Source organism: Danio rerio, chromosome 10 (assembly GCF_049306965.1).
Source record: "Danio rerio strain Tuebingen ecotype United States chromosome 10, GRCz12tu, whole genome shotgun sequence".
Lineage (NCBI taxonomy): Eukaryota > Metazoa > Chordata > Actinopteri > Cypriniformes > Danionidae > Danio > Danio rerio.
In genome coordinates this window covers 42832073-42846253 of record NC_133185.1, presented here as the reverse complement: position 1 = coordinate 42846253, position 14181 = coordinate 42832073, and the positions used below count along the sequence as shown (strand labels likewise).

Here is a 14181-nt window from a genome sequence, read left to right as displayed (position 1 = left end):
AATATACCTGTAAAAGTCTATGTGTGGGAAGCACTGCAATCCCAAAATTTCTTAACAAAAGTAGTTCCACTCTTGTTCTCCCGCTCAAAAATAACAGAGAGAGTCGATATCAGGAAACATTTGATCCTGATGGCCTCATTTGTGCTCTTCAGAAACATACAGGAGACGTCACCGACAATACATCCATATATTTACGCAGTCTATGGCTAAAACCAGCACAAACAACACAATACTCTTTAACTATCCTTATCAAGAAATCCCCTTAAACCCTACCTGTCGACATTGGGATGTAAAAATACGAGAAATAATACACACCAAGATGGACATGTTTACTTAGCAAGTGTATTTGTTGGTTAAGTGTCTTCTTTCACTCCTCTTCAAATCGCATGTACAGAAGCTGACCTGGAAACAGTGTCTTTATTACTACAGAGTGCGTCTGTCTTTCAGCACTGATGCATAAATTGACTGATTCAGAGGTTGCATACACTCTCAGAAGTGAAGTTTCATAAACTAATTTTGAGAGGAGCACGTGATATGATTGAGCATGACTGGCTGCTTATCTTTAATCAGGAATAATCCAATCAGAGGGATCCAAGCTTACAATAAATGGATCGTTTTTTCCCCACTGCTCTATCTTTGTTTTGGAAGAATCCCCTCTTCCGCCCCATCTCCTCCGTTTCCTCCCTTTTCTAAGGGGGGACTCTCGAGACCTAGCTGATCTCGGATCCCCTTATATGCTTATTGACCAGTTAGCCTTGCGCTCAAGTATCTCCGAGCTAAGGGTTCTCTCCTGGGACACCATGCCAAACCTGCTATTAACGCTAAGCATATCTAAGTGGAAACTCTTGAAATAAAGGGACAAGAGCTGTCACTGGGGTGGTACCTTTTCAAAAGGTACACATTTGTACTTAAAGGGTCTATATTGGTGCCTCAAAAGCATATATTTGTATCTACAAATTATAAGAGGAACTTTTTAGGTACTAATATAAACCCTTTAGATATCTATAGGGACTCTCTAGGTACAGATGTGTATCTTTTTAAAAGGTTCCACCCCAGTGACAGCTCTGGTACCTTTATTTCTAAGAGTGTAGAAAGGGCGACGATCCACATATCCACAAAAAGGGGCACTGCTTTAATGAATAGGAAGTGACTGCGGCCATTTTAATATTGATTTCAACGCCAAAATAAAGCTAAAAGCATTATTTTCTTGAACAGCTCTTGCAATTTGGTGTTTTTTTAATAGAAAGATTAAAAACTTAAAATTCTTAAATGGGATAATGATGGGATAGAAAGGTAAAATACAGAAGAAAAACTGGAGGTTTGACAGGTTTGCCATAAACATATTGTGTGGTTTTCTTCACTCCCAATCAGATATTGCAAACAAACTCATCATCAACAACCTCTTTTTGAGTCTGATTTAAAGGAGAAACGTTGCTTTAAAAGTTTAAAAAGAAGTGACGTTGGTGGCCCATCTGCTGGTTCTGCCCAATACTAGAGGGGTGATAATCCTGCTTTAATGAAGTGGAGGTGTGCCAGGTAGCCACTCTCTGTTTAGCCCCGTCACTCATCAAGCAGACATTTATAGCTGAAGGCGAGAGGGGGAAACTTTCTGACTCTTGTTGACGGATCAAAATGTTTTCACACACACGTGCACACACACAATTTCACGCTTTCTAGCCACTGCCCAACACTTTACACTGTTTACACACACACTCGCTCACTCGCAGTGCTGGCGAGCGCACGCTGTAGAGACTCTGCTAAATGGGAAATAAAATATTAATCCAGCAATCACCTTCAGAAATTGAAAACAGGCAGAGCACTTACCATTTTATTATTGATTTCGTGAAAATGAATTTCACAGACTTTCTCTACAATGTCTTCATTCTCGAACGTTACGAAGCCGAAGCCTGCGGAAACACAGAGAGAAAGAGAAACAGAGGAAGAGTCAGTGGTGCACCTTTTGAACTCAAAACTCCGACAGTTTTTCAGGCCTCCGTCAGAGAGAGAGAGAGCGTGGGGAGTTCAGATCTGAACGGACATTGTCTTTTTTGAAAGCCGGCCGCTGATGAAATCTCTCTCACGACTGGGCAGACGAGGGGGAAATCGGACAGCAGAAAAGCACAAAGACTGTTAATGAGATTCATGGAGCCACATCTGAATTTCATTAAATGCGTTCTGCGCTGCCTTCATTGAAATTTCACCGTATAACAAGCTCCCGTTTTAATGTAAATGCGGGGCTGGAGATCCCTGAATCTGTCTCCGACCGTGGGATTGTCTTCTTTTTTTCATATTTATGAAATAAGAAGTTTAACCCATTCGGCTCATCTGGGCTTAACAAGGATCTGTCTGTGCTTTTATTATAATGAGAAAAAGAGAAGCGCTTTTCGCTGCGGCTCACGAGGGAGAATGATTTTCTATTCCTGGGTGTTAAGAGTAGGCCAACGGTGAAAACACAAAGGAAAACAAGCCAGAGAGGAAGATAAACACTTTACTCACTGTTTGTTTATAAAGACAGGATGCTCTTTCAATGGCGCACAAACACCATTCTGACGGATTCACGAGAGCAGACTCGCAGAAAAGCTGACGGCTGATTGAAGCAGACGCAATAAACTCTGCTCTGATGCTGCTAATGGCTGCTGTTTGTGTTTTTGTGGAGTCTAGCAGAGATCAGGCAGACCTTTAATGAGTCACGGGCTTTCTGCATACTGTACACACACACACCTACACGACTGTGAGGATTTTTTACTGCTATCCAGTATCTAAACCATCTGATGTTGGAGGTACTACTCATCATTTCACAAGGAAACATCACATATACTGTATCAAATGAAGTCAAAATTTTCACAGTATTTTCTATCATATTTTTTTCCGGCTAGAATGAAAGCAGTTTTAATTATTTTATTTTTTACTATTTTAAGGTAAATATTATTATCCCCATTAGGCAATAAATATTTTCAATAGTCTACAGAACAAACCAATCGTTATATAATGCCTTGCTAATTACACTAACTTGCCTAATTAACCTAGTTAAGTCATAAAATGTCACTTTAAGCTGAATACTAGTATCTTGAAAAACATCTAGTAAAGGTTTACAGCATTTCTCAACAGCAATTATCAATCTGGAAGTGGCTGTCAATATCATTTTAAGTGGCTTACGGAGTGTTTTTATGATGCACAACTTTGATTTTGAAAGGTTTGTTTTAAAGAGGTTATGCTTCCGTCAGAGTCCGTTTAAGCGCGAGAGAAAAATGCTCTCCTAATTCAGTGACTGCTGTCAGATAAGATGCTGAAATGCAGTGTAAGACCTGACCTGACCTGCTAGCTGTTATACTGTAATCAGCAAATCGGGAGCCAGAAATGCCAACTGACCCAGCTGAGACTCAAAACAGTGACCTTCTTGCTACCCACTGCGCCACCGTGACGCCCAATTTATTTTTATGTCTATGTAAAATTGATTTGTATAATGCTGCACTGCACTTATAATGTCAGAGTATGTGATTGGCCAAGGACAGAATAAAGGTCAAGACAACTAACCTATATTCAAGTGTACAGATATCTGCTTTCTATGACTTTTCCAAAACCTTGTGGGTTTTTCTGTTTTTCCAAAACTTTTCCAGGCCTGGAAAATGCCAAGTCAAAATTCCATCACTTTTCCAGATTTTCCATCACTGTATGAACCCTGCGTTTATGTTTATGTTATGCTAGTTTGTACTGTGTAGTATTTACCAGGGTCTGTGTTTTTCTGTCATTTCAAAATGTCACTTTATTTTCACTTTGTGACACTTTTTCAATCCACGTGTTAGTATGTGTTTGTGTGTGTCAAACATTTTAATTAAACCCAGTTTGCGTTGTTTATATATTTGAAAAAAAAGAAAGAAAGAAAAAGTTGACTTCAGTATTGACGATGCTCCATTTAAAATGCATAATATGAGGGTAAAATGACCCGCACTGGTTGTTTTTCATTCCCATTAGATCGCATTTTTTAAATAATCAGTCCATGAGGTGGAGCTGATCGACAGCAGTATTAGTGCAAAGACATTAAAAGCAAGTAAAATAGATTAAAGCCCAATGCCAATTCTACCCCTTAGCCCTTCCACTTGCCCCTACCCCTCGTTTTGTGCATTCACGTGAAGGGGTAGGGGTGTCCCAGTTCTCTTTAGCTTGAAGGCCTAGGGTTAACGGGAAGGGCTAGATGGCCCTTGAAGCAGAGATTTTTCAGGACCACACTCAAAACCAAGAGGTAAGAAAATTTCCCAGAATACACCAGCTACCATGGCAGCATGACAGCACACGTGAGTCAGGAGATGCACAAGTTTGTTTTTTTGTCATTATTATGAATTTTTACAACAAACAAACTAAAAAAAATAATAATAAAAAAAAACATTAAAAAACTGCTAAATTTCGCTATCTATAATCCATAATAATAACACCCAGTAGTCCCACATCATACTTCATATCTGACACTCGAATACCCTGTCAGAAAGTCTAATAGCTGGGAATGAGCTTTTTACAGTGGCTAGTATAATGTTAATGTTGTTTTCGTGTATTTACATAAATGAATATGGTCACGGTGTAAATACACAGTACAGTTACGAGCTTATTACCACATTATATCATAATGATAACATGATATTATTACCTTCAGTGACTTCCTGGAGATAACATATACAAAAACAGAATTGGGAATGGGCCTTAAACTACCATTTCAAAGCTGTCCAAATGTCACACTTTACATGCATCAAGCTGCCGACCGGAAGTCGAAGCATCCTGCTTACGCATACATGCAAAGCATAACGGGTAATTTTGCATTCTTTGAAAAAGGTCTATAGAGTATAGGTTGGATTTTTTGTATTTCTTGCACAACACCAAGGTTCTTCCTCATGAGGAAACTACTGGAGTCATTTTTCAAAAGGCGCTGTTGTATTTTGTCCTGACCCTAATTCTTATCTCCAGCTTTTAAAGATGAAAGATCTGTGTAAGGCTCTTCTCTCCTCCAGTGGTCAGCTGGGTGTTGGAATAAAAGCGTGGGGTCAGAGGTCAAGCACAGTAGACTGTAGCAGTGTGCGAGATAAAAGCAGATAAACCATACCACAAACACAAAGACGCTCTCTAACAATGAACTGGAATACAATGCTTCAGGGTTCTTTAATGGGTTTCTTATTGCATATGCAAAGAGGGCATCTCGTTTGCATATAGAAGATGCAGTCACCACATAAGGTGATCACTTGAGTTTAGATGTCAGAAAGCAAGCAGACCATACACACTATAGCTGCACAATATATAATTTCAGCATTGATATCGCAATGTATTTGCAATAGTCACATTCAATCTTGAGTTGGCATTATAGTTGACCAGAAGCCAGTTTGTTTGTTTTCTTGTTGTTTTTTAAGTGGAAGTCTGCCTGTGTTGTTAAAGCTTGTGACTATATGAATATTTCGAAGGGGTTTCAAACATTCAGGCACAAGAAATGCTACCATTTGTACCATTTAATATAGATACGTTTTATTTTATTATATCTACACAATGAAGACGATGCAGTGTTCTTTTGCATTTGATCTTTTCCTATTTCTGTACCTATTGTTTGACAAATTTATAAGTCAGCAATACTTTTAATTTGTTTATTATTTTTATGCATGATTCAATCCCATGTTGCAATTAATCTGAATTAATAAACACTTTCCAAAAGTTATTTAACGCATCTGATAAACCTTTATTAGAATCACACTATTTATTGCAGAAAACCAAAACATCGATATGTCTGATTTTTCCAATATCATGCAGGTCTGATACACACACATTATTATAGGAACTACCTATAAACATATTATACAGTACCAACTTTATAATTCATCCGTAAAACATGCCTCAACAAAAACCCTCAGCATTTTAACATTTTCATTCTGCAAGATGCAGAAGCTGTTTTCTCCATGAGGTTAAAAATGATGGTGTGAATATGTAGGTAATATCAGGTACACACGCACACCAATGCACACAGGGCTTACAATTAGCATTTCATCAAACCTGCCGCGGATTATAGAAAATGCAGAAGAATATATGCAACTAATATTGTGTATTGTGTTTCATGAAATAAAAAAAAATCAATAAGTGTCCATGAAGAACTTCATAATTATTTATGTATCCAAAACATTTTAAAATTAAAGAAAAAGCAAAAGGAAAAAAGTACCAATTCAATGAATAAGTGGATCATTACATGCCTACAGTATATATATATATATATATATATATATATATATATATATATATATATATATATATATATATATATATATATATATATAGTTTATTTGTACATATTGAAGTACATATTCTACATGATCTTATTGCACAACCCTAATCTAAAACTACTACCTAACTGTTCATAAGCAGCAAACTAGGAGTTCATTGAACTAAAATTGCAGTTAATGATTTGTAACAGCAGGAATAATACCTTAAAATAAAGTGTGATAAAAAAATTAAAAAACTCTGTTTTCATTCTGTTATGAAATGCTTCGGATGACAGATTTATAAATTATTCTCTTCACAAACTTGGCAGAATGTTTGGCATGTTGCCTTTTTTTACATATCTGAATGGAGAATTGAGATGTAGCAAAAGAAAATGAAAATAGGTATGATCATATTGCATGTACAGTACCTGACAAAAATCTAGTCGCTTATAACTGGACTTCTAGTTGATCACTTGGTATCAGAAATGGCTAATATGAAAGGCATAGGTAATTGGTGACTGGGCTGGCCAATCCTAGAGCACCTTGACCTTTGCTTTCAGGAACTGTGATGAAGAGGCTAAAGTATGAGGGGCGCTATCCTGCTGGTTGTAATGTAATGGGCAGCACAAATGTCTTGATAGCTCAGGCTATTGATGGTGCCATCCAGATCTCTCGCACACCATTTAACCTCAAACCATGATTTTTCCTCAACCAATGTTGTCTAATTTCTGTGAGAATCTTGGGTCTATGTGGGTTCCAATACATCTTCTGCAATATTTCTGATGATTGGGATGCAGTTCAACAGATGACAACATTTTTCCCAAATGATCAACAAGAATCAAGGTATTATTTGTTGCTCTTACAACTGAGATCAACGACAAGACTTTCGTAAGGTGTATATTGACATGCATTTGCCAGTTGTCAGGTGATTTTAGGGCCACCTACTACTCTTTAGGTCAACAACTCTCTCAGAAAACCAGTGACTTTGGCTTTCTGCAAATCGCTTTCAGTATGAACATCTATCTCTCTGTTCTTCTTCTGCTCTTGAAGCTTGTTTGCTAATAGTGAAAGCAGTAGTGTGTGTGTGTGTGCATGCCTGGAGGCTGATCTTGAAAACGAAGAAGAAAAGACTGCCGACAAATCAGCCATCAGGAGCCATTTGTCAGCGCAGATTTCAGACGGAGAAACACACATACACACCTGCGCTCTCTAGAGAGCTCTTACGTCACGGTGAGACCACAACACACAGACGCTACTAAATCTGGACAAGCTCCCGGGCTTCATGCGATTCCCTCAGCAGTCTGAAGGGGGCAGTGCTGCGATAACTGTGCGTCTGGCTCTGGGACAGTCTGACCTCTGTGTTAACAAAACACCCACTCGCTTTCACACACACTCACACACCGCAGAGAGTCGTCCAAGTCTCTGCACACCCTGAAGAGCCAACACTTTAGAGAAGAAGCATATGCTCATCTCCGCGGAGTGTGGCGTGCGCTGCGTTCCCTGGTGCCGCAGATCCCAGAGCTTCATTGGCTCAGACAGATGTGAGAGGATATGGAAGAGAATTAAGGCTGATGTCTCTGTTTTACTTAATGATGATGAAAACTCATCCTGCTATGGGACCAAAACAAGACACAACTTACTGTATGCTCCTCTGTGGTCTCGAGCGTGCTTCAGATTTATTTGTCTGATGCATACTGTGTGCCAACATGCTGCTCTAATTGAACAGATCAGTTCTGATTGGTTGGCTTCATTTCTAAGAGTGAGGTGCAAAGATTTTTATTGGTCTGCCAGGTAGACAAGACCATATTTATAGGCTGAAAATATTCAGCTTAAGAGCAATTTAAAGGCTTAACAGGTAGTAGTGTGAACCTACACTGGTCTCACGGTTGTGTTTGGTTACAATTCCCATGACATCGATTTGGTTTCTTTCGATATAATCACGATGCATTGACGATGCTTTCCATAAACAATTTGATATTTTACTTGACAACACAATAATTCTTTTAATAAAATGTATAATTTAAAACTATATTTATATGTAATTTGTAATACAATTTTGTCCTTTAAAGCAAGCAGTCCTTTACTTTTACCTGCTGAATGAAAACTTTCTGAATGTATCAATAAAAACTCAAGTACATGCACAGAACAACATGAGCATTAATGAGCATGTAAATATTATCCCGCTTGCTTTTTGATCATTGTTAAGCGAGTTCTAAAATGCCTATGATTGGTCACGGGCTCAACAAAAAAGGCTGCGATTGGCGGTCAGCATAGCTCTGGCGCTGTTCAGCAAAAAGTGACACGGACACTGATGCTAAACGGCCGCGACAATCAGCTCATCCACTATTGGCACGATTGCTATTGTTGTAACAGCCGAGAGGAGCTAAAACGTTACCTCACGAACATGCCAGCAGGTCAGAGAGATTTTGACGTCAGTGGATAATAACCAGTTATGATTATTACTGGACTGATATCAAATTGTACCCATCTGAATCAAAGAAAAACGAAATTATTTTGACACCATAATTAACAAGGGTAATTAGGAAAATCATTGTATAATGATGGTTTGTTCTGTAGACAATGTAAAAAAAATATATAGCTTAAGTGGGTTAATGATAATGACCTTAAAATGTTTTATTCTAGCCAAAATAAAACCAATAAGACTTTCTCCAGAAGAAAACATATTATAGTTTTTTTAATTTACTGTGAAAAATTCCCTGCCCTGTTAATATTTCCCAAATTATGTTAGAAAAAAAATATTTTCAGTTTAACTAGTGAGTGAAATAAGTATCCAGTCACCATTTTTCTCAGAAAACATATTTCTAAAGGTGCGGTTGATATTAAATTTACTCCAGATGTAAGTGCCAACCAAAGAAATCCATATATGCACAGAAAACAAATTGAATTAGTCTACAAATAAAATTGTGTAATAAAATGAAATGACAGAGGGAAAAAGTATTGAACACATGAAGTCAGGAAGGTGTAGAAAGGCAGTGAAAGCCCAAACAGCAGCTAAAATCTCTCAGTAGTTTTTCAGTTCTGCCCTTCTTCAGTGTAAATGAATATCAGCTGTTTCTGTCCAACATCTACGATAGCAGGATCATGAAGATGAAACCAGGCTGGACATTTCAGCAAGACAATGATCCAAAACACAGCCAAGGAAACTCTTAAATGCTTTCACAGAAAGAAAATCAACGCTGTAGAATGGCCCAGCCAATCACCTGACTCGAATTCCAATAGAAATACAAAATATTTTGGACGGACAAAAAAATAAAATCACACCTGAGCAATGCCTGTGACTTCATTCTACATATGACAGGTGTCAGTACAAACATAATTTGTAAACTAATTAGATTTGCTTTCTTTGTATTTCTATGGTTGTTATCAACATCTAGTGAAAATTTCAAGTCAACAGCAGCTTTAGAAATATGTTTTCTGAGAAAAATGGTGACATGTTCAAAATATTTTCCCGCTGGCTGTATATAAAATGTAACATGAAAACAAAACTTTTGTAACAGATTTACTTAGCACTTGAACACAATCACAATCTCAAATCTCCAAAAAAAAATCATTATAATAATAATTAGAATGGATTATATCAAAAGTATCAAAAGTATTGCATCAGCCATCTCTCTCCTGAAACATGAAGCCCAGTCGGCTTAACTGCTTTAAGTTTATCTCTGAGCGTGGTCATCCTGGTATAAGTACTGTACGTATCTCTCATTACAGGACAGAGGACACGGCCAACCACACATCTCCAACAGGATGCTAATGATTTCTCCCCATGCAGTGTAATAGAAGCCGGATCGTCCTGCGTGCGTAATGGATCTCCATACCGGCATTTATTAGATTTCTTTCCCCCCCAACCTGCCTATACTTATACTAAACTCCAGCTATTAGTCGTGTCAAGTGTGTGTTTTTGAGCGTCACTCTAACTCATGTCAGCTTTTTGCATTTTAATGAACACAATGGCTAACTCGAAAGTGTGTGTGTTTCCGTAAATGTTCTTGGGGGGCTGTTTAGCATTTAGGTTAATTTAAAAATCCCCAGATGAGAAAAAGAGAGAGCGAGAGAGAGAGAGAGAGAGAGAGAGAAAGAGAGAGAGAGAGAGAGAGAAGACGTTTTCAAATGGAGTCTGACAGCGCATGAACTTTAACTGCTGCCGCTTTCTCTCTGCCTCATCTTATGCGAGCAAATTATGGTCTTCTAGAACTTTCTCTCTGATGTGCTCTACTTTAAATACGTCTAACCGCCGCCAGCACAATCTGCTTTTATGCAAAGATCACTTAATGTCTCATTGATTTCGCATTTTAATGGATTTAGCGCTGTGTGGTGAGGAAGGAAACCTGCTAACCCGAGAGAGGAAGATGAACGTGGGCTGATTGCTCTCCGATAGCAAGTGTGAGATGCGTTTGAGTCGGAAAAACGGCTGCTAACACCTCTCGCCACCTGCGCCAGCGGACACGAGTGCTGGAGTCAAAGCAGATTGTCTGAGGTGAAAGGAAAGTTGCGAAGAGAAAGAGAGAGAGAGAGGTGTTGATTGTCCTCGGAGCCGCAGGGACGCTGTTGGTCTTAATAACCGTGGATGGCTGGAGCTTTAGCCATCTGCTGTGCTGAAGAGGCCCTGGAGGAGGAATCACAGAGGTCATCCTGCAGGACTAAAGGGTCAACAGCATCGAGGACACCGCACAACTGGTGTTGGGTTTCGTTTCTGAGCCACACGCGTGCGCTAATGCAGGAGGACATTTGACATTTGATAGTGTCTGCATAGGCTTACTGACGCAGACTCAAAGGCTGGTCCACTCTGCAGCTCCTTCTGGTCAAGAACAAGGACCTTGTAGATGATGTTTAAAATGGCAGACTGCAGTTGTTGTTTTGCCATTGCATTTGGCTAAAGCTAAAAAGTGAGCGTAGGCTTTATACTTTACATAATATTTGATTTGGTGATGACAGGTTACTTTGTTAATACAGTAGCCAACATTTGAGGAGGATCGCTATATACACAGTATATGGTTTAAATTGTTCCTAAAGGGCCATGGAACCCCCCGTCTCAGCAGGGTGTTTTCACACCTCTAGTTTGAATAAAGTCAGGAAAGTGAGTGAGTCCAGCTTTGTTTAAGTGGGAGTGTTAAGAGGCGAAAGACGACAGGGTTTGCATGAAAAGAGGAGTTTCATTACGTACCACAACAGCTGGCAACACAAACACTGACGCAGGAGAGATGGACAGTGATTCAGAAAGCAGCATTTACAGCTGATCTGAGAGCTGTGTTGAAGTGGAGGATTTTCAGTTGTGATATTACTGTAAACTTAGTAACTAAATCATTTTGACTAAGGTGTGTCTTTAAAAACTGAGAGTACTGCTGACGATACTAACTAACTCTGCCATCTGAATGAACAAACAAAGACACTGACCAAATCTGTAGAGACAGGACAATCAACACAACTGGAACAACATCTTTTTTTTTTTTTTTTCGGCGGCAAATCCAGTTTTCGCCATTTCCAGAATCAAAAATCTCTCGGGTAAATAAATGTGCCTTACAAATGTATTTCTAATGCGTGTTAGCAGACACATGTAAGTTCCACACACGAACTGTGCTGTCAGCATGGGAAAATGGAAACAAAACATTCATTGCGGCATAATATATAATAGATTTAACTGTTGATACAAGGCAGGATGGATCCATGCTTTCATGTTGTTGCCGCCAAATTCTGACCCTACCATCCAAATGTCACAGCAGAAATCGAGACTCGGCAACATTTTTCCAATCTCCCATTGTCCAATTTTGGTGAGCCTGTGTGAATTGTCAGCTCAGTTTCCTGATGTTAGCTGACAGGTGTGACACTTGGTGTGGTCTTCTGCTGCTGTAGCCCATCCGCCTCAAGGTTTGACATGTTGTGCGTTCAGAGATGCTCTTCTGCATACCTCGGTTGTAACGAGTGTTTATTTGAGTTACTGTTGCCTATCTATCAGCTGGAGCCAGTCTGGCCATTCTTCTCTGACCTCTGGCATCAACAAGGCATTTGCGCCCACAGAAGGCCATTCTCTGTAAACCCTAGAGATGGTAGAGATTCAGCAGATTCTGAAATACTCAGACCAGCTCATCTGGCACCAACAACCATGCCACATTCAAAGCCACCTAAATCACCTTTCTTCCCCATTCTGATGTTCGGTTTGAACTGCAGCAGATCATCTTGACCATGTCTACATGCCTAGATGTATTGAGTTGCTATCATGTGATTGGCTAATTTGCATTGACGAGCAGTTGGACAGGTGTACCTAATAAAGTGGCCGGTGAGTGTATATAGCCCAATCTACAGAAGCTGCTTCTGAAGCTCTTCCAGTTTCAGAAAGAGCAGACAGCGCTGGTCACCTGCAGATCAGAAAGCCTGCGACCTACACATGTATCAGACTGACATGTGCTGCTAAATGGCACCCATGACCCTCTCTGTCAATCTGACACAGAACACAGGCACTCGTGCAGCAGAGGAAATAACGAAGAAGAAAAAGAAAAAAACAGACTGAACATCCGAGGAGGAGCAGAAAAACGGCAGCAGATATGAATTAATAACGTGGCGGCAGACAGCTCCATTCAGAACAAAACGCTGACGTAACAGTGTTTTGTCTGAGGATGTCGAAAGAGACCAATTACAACACGAAGAAGAGAGAGAGAGAGAGTCAGATGATTTATCAGTGCTGTTACTCTGGCATGTAATGACTGTTTCATTAATAAAAACAAAAGCGCAAATCAAAGCAATGGGGCTCAAATAAATCCCAGCAATGTTTTCCAAGGAATCCTCGGCGATGAGCTCCTCTAACCCCTCGCAGCCTTAGAGTATTAACTGCGCTTTTGGCCGTCGGCTCCATTGACTTCATCAACAGCAGACCTGTGGCCTCTATAGCCAATTAAAAGGAGAGAGAAAGAGAGAGAGAGAGAAGGCCCTGCGTATTTTTCACCTGAAAATCCTCCCGTGAATCCAAACCATTAAAAGAGAGGATCGCTGCATCAGCTTAGATCACAGCATAGATAAATAACGGCTTCCAGAGACATTCACAGTCGCGCACACACCGTCACAATGAACAAGACGATTTTTCTGTTTCACGCCATGTCTGCACATAACATTAAAGATCAACACAAAGTCACAAAACTATTTACTTCCCAATGGGCCTATATCCAAGTGTGCCAAACAGAATAGAAAAAAACTGAAAAATAGCTGACTATATTTGTAGCAAACTGGTATTACTTTCCCATTAACAGGCATTCGTTTACAAGGATAATTGTGAGGCAAAAGTACCCTAAATATACTGATGAATAGGGAACTTTCCAGTGGAGACAATAAGTATTGAGGATGTCATGTTTTTTCCTGGGAATAATATTTCTAAAGGAACTGTTAACATGGAATTGAACCAGTTTTTGGGTTAAAAACCCAAACAATACAAACAAAAAATAAAACTTAACAAAAGATATCTCAAAAATTTGTGTAATAATAAAATGACACAAGGACAAAGTACTGAACTACTGAAATGTATTTAATACTTTATATGAAAGCCTTTTAGAGATAGCAGCTTAAAGATGCCTCTCACATGGAGAATAAAGTCACATCAATTGTTCAAAAGAGTGTAAAAATCCTACACCTCCCTTTCGTCATGTGTTCAAACCTTTTTCCCTGCGTCTTCATTTTATTACAGATTTTTCATCAGACCTTATTTGTAAACTTTGCATATATAAATTTTGGTTTTGGTTGTTACCAACATCCGTTAAAATTTCCAAGTCAATGGCACCTTTAGAAATATGTTTTCTGGTAAAAATGGTGATGTGTTCAATACTTATTTTCCCCACAGTAAATTTATATTTGTTTAAGTAATTTGAATTTATTACTTAGTCAATTTTGACACTGTGATGACTTGAGTTTTAGGTTAGGATGAATTTTAAATTAGCTTATCAATGCATTTTATAAG

General features: G+C 39.0%; 1 protein-coding gene across 11 annotated transcripts in view; it reads right to left on the bottom strand.

The window, feature by feature from the left end:
• Positions 1–14181, bottom strand: part of msi2a (musashi RNA-binding protein 2a) — a 288870-nt gene that overhangs the window by 72204 nt on the left and 202485 nt on the right. For all 11 annotated transcript variants that reach the window (XR_012385766.1, XR_012385768.1, XR_012385767.1 and 8 more), the window contains 1 exon segment: positions 1825–1907. Coding sequence is in view for 8 of the 11 variants with exons in the window: in XM_073913422.1 (XP_073769523.1) it covers positions 1825–1907 (83 nt within the window). In the remaining 3 variants the exon portion in view is untranslated.